The sequence below is a fragment of the Liolophura sinensis genome, chromosome 6 (assembly GCF_032854445.1).
Source record: "Liolophura sinensis isolate JHLJ2023 chromosome 6, CUHK_Ljap_v2, whole genome shotgun sequence".
NCBI classification, from domain to species: Eukaryota; Metazoa; Mollusca; class Polyplacophora; order Chitonida; family Chitonidae; genus Liolophura; species Liolophura sinensis.
In genome coordinates, this window is record NC_088300.1 from 13,455,567 (window position 1) to 13,466,307 (window position 10,741).

Below are 10,741 nucleotides of genomic sequence, written 5' to 3' on the forward strand. Positions count from 1 at the left end.
AATTACTGACAAATTTTCCCACATATTTGACGTACAGATATGCACAATATGTGTATTCGTAAGACCTCTTCAGTTAGAGCGTCCGCCTCGAAGTTAGGAGATCTGGAACAAATCCGGGTCGTGTCATACCACACACTTTGAAAATGGGAGACCTATTTGTCTCTGTCTCGCTTGCATGGCGTGATCAGCACTCAGGGAAGCTGTTAAGTAGCCTATCGTAGGCCTATGCGTCGTAGGCCTAAAACCCCAAGCTTATCATTGTTTTATGAAACAGAACACATGCATACACGCATGAGAAGCAAAATGAGAATAAACGCGGATATGATGTCATTTGTGAGAGGAATAGAAGTCTTCGAAGTGGTCTCTCCGGCCGTAAATGAGGTCTGCAGCAACCTGCGGATGGTCGTGGGGTTTCCCCCGGGCTCTACCCGATTTCCTCCCACCATAATGCTGGCTGCCGTCGTATAAGTGAAATATTCTTGAGTACGGCATAAAACACCAATCAAATAAATAAATAAATAAATAAATCTTCGAAGTGGTTTTTGTTTTGAGTGTCGCTCTCAGCAATATTTCCGTCACGAGGGTCACCTTGTATAGGTCCGAACCGGATAGTCATATACAACGTTGCCTCACTAAAACGCCATGCCAAAGACACCATGCAGACATCAATCCCCATCCCATGCATGCAGTTATATTATACTGGCACACGGTGGACCTTTACAGGCACCAATACCTCATCTGGTGGGGCGAAAATGAAAGCGTGCACCTGTGACCAATGAAGTGTCTATAGGTTCTGGTGTAAGGTCATGGTATCGTTAAACTTTAGCTGCTTTAATTTGTGATCTTCTCGATAAGATTTTACAAACGATTTTGGTGGTAGGCTACATGTATGTACTCATATAGGACCTGTATTTTATTTATATATTTAGTTATTTATTTATTTCATTGGTGTTTTACGTCATACTCAAGAAGATTTCACGTATATGATGGCGGCCAGAATACTGCATCGTGCTTGGAAGCAAAGCAAACAGAAGACGAGGGAAATCCACTGCATTCCGCATGTTGTTGTCAGACCTGCCCAGGTACGAAGAATTTAACCTGCACCCTGTAAACTAAATTCCTTATGGATGCAGTGCATCCATATTTAAACAGATAACTATGTACGATGTTGAACGTCCGACATCTCAACGAGGAAAGTCGTACATATATATGCACGCTATATTATTGAAAGACAAGTGGTCTGAATTCAACGAACGTCATACCCAACGCAAAGGTCACTCGATCGGTGTCTAGCGGTTATATACGTGTATGGTTATCATGACCACAGAAAATGTGGATGAACGAACAGATTTCCAGTCATCAGGAACTCACTGAAAATATTTGCGTACTCATTGAATTTGATTGTTGTTCAACCACCATCTTCAAAACTGCTACAAGCAACAACACCACACAACGCCCCGAGAACAATTTAGGAACAGAGGAACAAGAAAATTCCGTCCGAGATGGGACTGAACCCAATCAATTCTCGGGTGACCCAGCGATTGAAAGACTATCACATTTACAATTCATCCTACTGCAAAGCCCACTCCATCTTCCCAGTCACGTTAATATGTAGTACATGTTTTCTTTTTGCAATGCTTTGCTTGGCCTTTTATTTGAAAAAAAAGTTTTCAAATAGAGAAAAAAGCAAACTTTATTACATTTGTAACAAACTGTAAATATAAAAATATAGTCTATATACTGATGCCTTAATTCAATCATTAAAAATCCACCTATGCTACATATATATTATTGTTCAATATCGTAAAAGTAATTGAGCCTATGTATGTTATGATAATGACAAATGTAAAAGGTTGAAATAACTAAATCTATGTGTCACACGTAAAATGACTACTGATGCTGGCATGTTGTGCGATAAAATAGTGGCATCATGGCACATATGTATACGTGTGTTCAAGATAGGCTCTATGATATAAGATTGTTCATATAAAGCACAATATTATGCCGTACAAGCTTCTTTACTACACATACACCCTATAAACGCACGGACACATTTATAATCACAATTATACGCAAAGAAATCAATGCAAAACAATGATGACAAGATGCTCCACCTTTTCACTAATCTGGAATTAGTCTTCACCACTAATATGGTGGTATGTTCATATGTGTACATTATGTGACGATATTACGTACCTAACGTCTTGTTGCTATATATGGTTACACACTGAGAATCTATCATAAGCGCATGTGACCTTAGCTTGGGGTTTTAAACAGGTAAATTTACTGGTTACATTGTGAATAAACATTTAGTAGTCTAACACTCGTGCGTTTGTATTAACTTCTCATTTGTGGATCATTTCTCAGGTTTGTAAAAAAAAATACGGTATTCATTTAAATACCGTTCTCTGCACATGTCATGTACAGGGATACCCTTTATTTCCATTATGACACGGAGATGTCTGACTGTGGGACAGACCAATCGTCCGACCACAGGAACATTTAATGCGTATATAGTTACATAAGTACAAATATGGTAATGTATGGTGGTTGTATTTATCGTCTAAAACACACCCATATATGAGAAGGGAATGGTGTTATCTATAGTCGTAGAACTTGGGTCTTCCTTGGTGCCTGGAACCTCCGTACATGGCGACAGTCATGGGGATGCCATGATGATATGATGACGCATAGGCGATAAAACTCCTCTTCAGCCATTTCCAGGAGACCCGCGCTGCCTTCTTTGTCTTCTTCCAAACCTACAACACAGGTAAACACAGGTAATTTGTCTCAGTGAATCAGATTCAGGCACAAATTCGTGAATGGTAGGAGTGCGGATGCGTTCAGAAATCACTCATGTTCCAAAACCGTTTGTAATATGTCAGCTTTTATCAGGAGACGGTAACTTCAGCTTTTCAAACAATCCATACCCAGGTGACCATTTTGTCAGACGAATGTCCACCTTTCTGTTAGAATCCACCCCTCTGTCAGACAAAGGACAACCCAGCCCACCTTTCTGTCAGACACAGGACAACCCAATCCACCTGTCCGTCAAACAGATGGCAACCCATCCCATTTCTGTGACAGACGGAGGACAACCCAATCCACCTGTCCGTCAAACAGAAACCCATCCCATTTCTGTGACAGACAGAGGACAACCCAATCCACCTGTCTGTCAAATAGAAGACAACCCATCCCATTTCTGTGTCAGACAGAGGACAACCCAATCCACCTCTCTGCACACATAGAACAACCCAGCCCACCTCTCTGTCAGGCATAGGACAACCCAATTAAACTTCTCCGTCAAACAGAGGACAACCCATCCCATTTCTGTGATAGACAGAGGACAACCCAATCCACCTCTCTGCAGACATAGAAAAACCCAGCCCACCTCTCTGTCAGGCACAGGACAACCCATTCCATTTCTGTGTTAGGCACAGGACAACCCAATCCACCTCTCTGTCAGGCACAAGACAACCCAATCCACCTCTTCTGTCAGACACAGGGACAACCCAATCCACCTCTCTGTCAGGTACAGGACAACCCAATCCACCTCTCTATCAGACACAGGACAACCCAATCCACCTCTCTGTCAGACACAGGACAACCCATCCCATTTCTTTGTAAGACACAGGATAACCCAATCCATTTCTCTGTCAGACACATTACAACCCAATCCACCTCTCTGTCAGACAGAGGTCAACCCAACCCATTTCTCTGTCAGACACAGGACAACCAAACCTATTTCTCTGTCTGACACATTACAACCCAATCCACCTCTTTGTCAGACAGAGGTCAACCCAACCCATTTCTCTGTCAGACACAGGACAACCCGATCCACCTCTCTGTCAGACATAGGACACCCGATCCACCCTCTCTGTCAGGTGCAGGACAACCCAATCCACCTCTCTATCAGACACAGGACAACCCAATCCACCTCTCTGTCAGACACAGGACAACCCATCCCATTTCTTTGTCAGACACAGGATAACCCAATCCACCTCTCTATCAGACACAGGACAACCCAATCCGCCTCTCTGTCAGACACAGGACAACCCAATCCACCTCTCTGTCAGACACAGGACAAGCCAATCCACCTCTCTGTCAGACACAGGACAACCCAATCCACCGGATTGCACGTGGGAATTAGAATAATATAGGGAGGAAACTCGACAACAACCTTGACTGAATGTGAGAAAAAGAACAAATCCACCACATATAAACTGCATGCGATATCCAGAACAACCACACCACATTAACCAGACTGAATGTGAGAAAAAGAACAAATCCCATCACAACCAGAATGCATGTGAGAATCAGAACAAACCCATCACAACCAGAACGCATGTGAGAATCAGAACAAACCCATCACAACCAGAATGCATGCGAGAATCAGAACAAACCCACCACAACCAGAACGCATGTGAGAATCAGAACAAATCCCATCACAACCAGAACGCATGTGAGAATCAGAACAAACCCATCACAACCAGAACGCATGTGAGAATCAGAACAAACCCATCACAACCAAACTACGCGTGATAATCAGAACATATCCATCACAACCTGAGTGTGAGTGAGAATCAGAACAAACCCACCACAACCGGACTGCGCGTAAGAATCAGAACAAACCCACCACAACCAGAACGCTTATGAGAGATTCAGAACAAATTCACCACAACCAGGCTGCATGTGAGAATCAGAACAAACCCACCACAACCGGGCTGCATGTGAGAATCAGAACAAACCCATCACAACCGGGCTGCATGTGAGAATCAGAACAAACCCATCACAACCGGGCTGCATGTGAGAATCAGAACAAACCCATCACAACCAGAATGCATATAAGAATCAGAATAAACCCACCATAACCAGAATGCTTGTAAAAATCAGAACAAACCCATCACAACCGGACTGAATGTGAGAATAAGAACAAACCCACCACAACCGAACTGAATGTGAGAATCAGAACAAATCCACCATAACCAGAATGCATGTGAGAATCAGAACAAACCCACGACCACATGAGTGCGCGTGAGAATCAGAACTAACCCACCACAACCGGACCGTGAGGCCCAGAACAAACCTACCATAACCGAACTGTGAGGCCCAGAACAAAACCGACCTGCAGGTAATATCCAGAAAAACACATAGCGACCGGAATGGATATGAAAATAACAAACTACATTATTCCCACTAATCTGTGACAAGGCATTGCAAGCCCCTTCGATCAGTGACAGCCTCCACAAATTCCGTGTCAAACGTAGGGATAGAACCCCCACATCGCGTGCCTCTTGATTCGAGGTTGCGCGCCTTACTCACCTCAACCCACATCACACTACCCCGCTTCTACCTCACTCCATGTTCAATGCCAGAACCAAACAAAATAACAACATCCAGACTACAAAGGCCATCATCAATGTGAAAAGCAGAACAAACCTAAAATACCATCTACTTGAAAACCGGATCAAATAAAAGCTACTGCACATCACTATTAAAATGAAAATGAACTTAGCTCATCGTCAGATGTAACAAGCAATGCAAGTCTAGCACACTGCTGTTCGAAATCCTGACCAACTTACAACACTTCCATGTTATTTAGACCATCGATTCCTGTTACATGTATTAATAAACGTAAGAATTATTTCTAAGGCGAGAGGCGCGGATCAACAGAAATGCATGTGTGAAGAAAGTCTTAATCCCATAAGCGGCTGTGTGAATTTGAGCGGAGGGTGTGGGGATACTATCAATACCAGCTTAATAATGACATAAAAACCATTACTGTTGGAACTTCCAGAACGAAATAATATTCTTATATAAAAAAGCAGTGGCCGCCCGAACGGTCATAAATACCACCAAAGACAACTTTCGTTCCACAGTCCCGTAAAACATATATGGGATAAAATTTTACCTAAAACAGGCGACTGTTACAGTATCATAACATAACCATACCCACATCTTCCCCATAATCGCGACCTTTTCCAGCTAAATTATATAACAAATATCTAAGAGATAAAAAAAAAATGACGTACAAGCTTAGCCGCTGACATATTGTTCCTAATCTAAACTTGAATTCAAATACGACGGAAGTGATTACATCATCATGTGCGCAACGCTTTACGACACAGGGAGGTCTAACATGTTTACAATAGTGGGGTCCTTGTCATATCCCTTGAATTATCCAGTGAAAAAACAAAGTGTTTAGGTCAGTGTGTTAATAGATGTAATACTACTTTAAAGTTGCCTGTGCGAGACCTGATATGTTACTGCACGACTACGCTGTTGACGACAGTTTTACTGCACAATAAGGTGCAGTAAACTGTAAGTAGATCAAGATGACCAGTAGCTTAAAATAAAGATAACCCGGGGAATTTCATGTGTAGTGTAGAATCTAAAAAAAACTGTAGATATTCGACAGGGCTTGATTTAAGGTTCGTACAATGGAAAACTTCTCCTTACTCTTAACTTAGGTTTAAATTATACATTATTTTACCTACCACAAGTGAATATACATGTATCTTTTACATGCAACACGGGGTGCCACGTGAAGACCGGTAATTAATAAAAAAAATTAACGAGCTTATAATTAATTAAATTCCCAGGCAGCTTAACCCACAAAAACAGGAAATGTAGTTTCTACATGTCCTGTGACAATTCCATATACATTATATATAATGTTAGGACTTTTCGTTAGTTTAAAACCTGTGAAGTAATAGACACAAATATCATTTACTGCAATCTGTTCTCCAATCATTTCATTCAGGCCTTATTGGATTCTTATGTGCCACATGTGTCTGACATCACCATGAGTGACAGATACACGACACATCACGCCACAGCATATGCCTAGGACTAACAACCTGTTATTTTTCCATTATTCACATGTCAAAGTTTTGTATTTTGGGGCACTCTCTAAATCTGAAGGTAAGAACTCCCAGTTGTGATTGAAAGACTTCATTAGTAGAAATCCTGATTGAAAGACTTCATTATTAGAAATCTTCATTGTATGGTGGAGGAATTTATTACCGCGAGGGGCCAGGGAGTACTAATTTGACAGCAGTTCATGGTGCAAAGTTTTACCGTGTTTTAATGTACCAAAGGTCAATAAGTACCTTCTAAAACACACCTATAATAAACTAGGCCAAAAGAATCCCAAAATTAAAGATAAAAATTGCAAGAAATGCCTTTTTCCCGAACCATTCCAGGGGTGATAATTCTCATGGTGTCGACTTGATCGAATTTGGTGTGTTTGCGTTGTGGAAACATGTCGGACATGAACAGGTACTGTTTTCTCAATAACGCGACATGAAAACTCGGAAAAATCCTCACTGAAGTTACATGTACATGTATTTTGCTGCCACGCACATTCTGAAAGATACACGATTGTCAGCATTGTGCAGTTCTTCCCATTACACGCTACAATTTGATTCCTGTGCTCTTCAGCGTTAATCTACGCTTCAAGCACATGGGGGTGCAAAATGTACTATTCCACTGTTTTAACTCTGCTATATCAGATGATGCGATGCAAGTCCAGCTTGCTTTTCGGCTCGCTGTACAGGTGGAAATTCCATATTTATTTTCTCTATGACAGTGATATTCGCAGTGAATATGTGGACTCGACGATAAAGATCTTTTCTGCTCCCACAGAACTGGAATGGTACCTTTCCAAGAGATTGGCGCAATCAAAAAAGGGCAGGCGCTGAACATTGGTGTCACAGACTCAACAACTTTTCCACGACACACACAAGCCGCGCCAAAAAAAAATAACTATTTAAAACTTATTTGACAATTACCGTAACTCATACCGTGACTGGACGATAAAAATCAGTACAAACGTGTATTTTGCCTCGCAACAGACACCACTCGCAACACAAGACGGATACCCAAATACCATTATAGAACCATGTTTTTCAATAATTTATTCATCCAAGCCGTCCTTGTCGTTCAGCTTTCTCCAGGTGTTTTTACACAATCTACAATTCTTCTCATTAACCCAAATATATCAACAACCAAGAGCATAAGCTCACAAACGTTAAATGAATAACAAATTATACCGTACAAGTTTACCATTTAAACATGCATACAAAAATAGTGATATACAAATGAACACAGAATGAGAGATATTTCTGCAGTTACGTGTTTTGTAAGCGTTTTGTAAGGCCTATTGTTCAGACACTGTAAATGTTTTATAACAGAACTGTGATACACGCAAACTGTATATGACGCATATGACTGTATATTATAGTATAATTCAGTATATGTAACTCCTGAACTACAAATTTAAATACGCCAATACACTTACAAACAATTCAACACAAAGGCCGGAGATTTGTTGTAAAAACTATATGTATAAAAATACTATATGAATAAAAACCTTAAAAATATTGACTGTGTTGAGGTCATCAACTGTTCATCATGATAAGGGTTACCACATGAGGATGTCTTTTGGCAGTTTTATGTTGAAATAAGACATATAAAGAAAATATATGCAATTATAGCATGCCGTGAAATGAGTTGTATTTGGAAAACATGAAAATTTAATACAACTGACTTTGGTACCACTTCCTGAACTGATTATTTTCTGGCATGGCTAGATTTGGATGAAATGCATGTTATTCGTGAGAAAACGTTACTCGCCCTGTGTACCTTTTTCGATCGCTTTCTGTGTTTCTTTTTCTCTTGCACTGGAAAGGAGCTATGCCATTCTGACGGTGTGCTCTCCAGAGTGTCAGTGATATGAACGATTTCATCTGGGTCTTCTCCCAGTTTGGAATAGCTTCTCTGGCGGATCACGCTTATTGCACTCGGTATCTCTTGTTGGATTGTCAAGCTGATTTGTCTATGAAAAGGCTTTCGCGACACACTGTCCTGAACATCACAACTCTGAGACCCGAGTCCGTTTTCAACTCCAGTACTTCGCTTTACCCATACGTCGTGGCTAGTGGAAATCACAGGTGGTTCGTCAACGATGTCCCCAAATACTCGGTCGTATGAATCCCTCATCTCGGCCAATGCTTTATCGTAAGAGTCACGGCGTGACCGCCGAAAAGAAATGGGCTCATCACACGGTTCTGACGAGGGCTGGCAAGATGTGTCTTTCACATGAGAAAGATCGTTAGCCAAGTCACCAGTCCGAGGAAAGTTGTCCAGAGTGTCATTAGAATGTTCTTGGCCGATTTCAACTCGGTCATTGTGGATTTTGTTCAGTTCATTTTGGGTTGGTTGAGTTTGACTCTCATTTAATTCCAGTTGTACTTGACCAGGTTTACTCTCTGTAGGTTGATCATCTTTGGCTTTAGTCTCAATAAGTTCATTGCGGTTGTTTTCTCGCCACAAATCATCACCTTTCCCTTGCCAGTCTATTACAGGCTCATCATTTTCCGATTCTCTTAGAAGGTCGATGTATTTTCTCCGTGCTACAATGCCGGCATCCACCTCATCAAATCCATCCGAGCTTACGCCGTCTTCGTCTTGGTTTTCACTTTTATTTTCTTCAACATTGTCACCCTCTAAGTCCCGGTAGTTATTTCTGTTGAAAATGTTGGTAACAAAACTGAGGTTTGGCAAAGCCCCAGACGAGTTTCGAAACTTCTGCCACAGGGTAGACATGACTCGTTCGTTGCTTGCTTTCAAAGTTGTCAAGTAGACAAACCAACACGATCAGCCTAGTGCGCCTGTGTGCAAGATTGTCAAATGTAATCCACTGTCATCGTTCACCTCAAAACATTTCCACCAGAACAGTTAGTAACTTACTACAAAGATTCACGGTCGGATCTGTAAGCTCAAGTCCTACCTCCTATTGGCCTTCCCACACGTCCGTTCAACAGGTCAGTAGGGCCTACGAACCAGTGTACTACTGAGCATGGGTAAGTCATGTGAAGAAATTCGGTCACGGCATGCCTGCATACGTTGCATCGGTGACAAGTGACGGTGTAGTATAGTTGCTGTAGTTTGACTATAACTCGTAGTTCAAAATCCAGACCGTCACTAGTGTGATGATTCTGCAATAGTATGGAAGGGTTTAGCCTACAGACTGCAGACCGGCTCGCCACCACCCCGCTGCTCTGTTCCTCGTATTAAGCTCTACTGAGACATACGAACTCTCTTACCTGTAGCCAGGGTTGACTTGAGGTGTACATGGTCCGCTACACAACACTACACACCACCCAGCTACCAGGTAAACCGGCTTTTGTCGCCATGTGACCCACTTTACCAAATAAATACTTAGATAAACTGGTCTGCACTCAAAGCGCAGGCGCGCCGGAGTAATGCACCTCCCCACTCCCCGACCCCTCCGGCTTTGTTTGACATCACCCAAGCCGATTATGTCGCCCACAGCAAAATGTTATTACAATCATCCACATTGTACACAGTGTCATTTGTTTCCCGTTTAAGTGAAGTTTAGCTCAGTCTGCCATCAAACTGTACAGCCGAATAATTAAAATTTAATTATACAGGAAATGCAGTGTAAAAATATTTTTGTGATTTAATTTTAGATCAAATTAAAACTTAAAACTGTACCATGCGCGGTCCATACAGAACGGTTTTGAATAAGTTTTTCTGATTAACTGTTTCAGGTTATTTTTATAATCGTAGTGCCTTTTTCTTATTTTTGTCGTTATAATACAAAACTGAATCCATTACACATAAAATAACGCATTATTGTTTAAGGAATAGATTTAAATTCTTAATAAGGAAATGTATAATGGACAGACATAAAGCATTAAGCGGGAAGGAAAAT

The 10,741-nt window shown here is 41.4% G+C and overlaps 1 protein-coding gene across 1 annotated transcript; it reads right to left on the minus strand.

Moving 5' to 3' along the window:
* Positions 1-1,831: 1,831 nt before the first annotated feature.
* LOC135468589 (uncharacterized) lies at positions 1,832-10,741 on the minus strand. Its single transcript, XM_064746927.1, has 2 exons — positions 8,647-10,741; positions 1,832-2,759 (listed from the first exon to the last, which is right to left on the minus strand). Exons 1-2 carry the CDS (start codon positions 9,607-9,609, stop codon positions 2,598-2,600), a joined length of 1,125 nt encoding a protein of 374 aa, XP_064602997.1. The 5' UTR covers positions 9,610-10,741; the 3' UTR covers positions 1,832-2,597.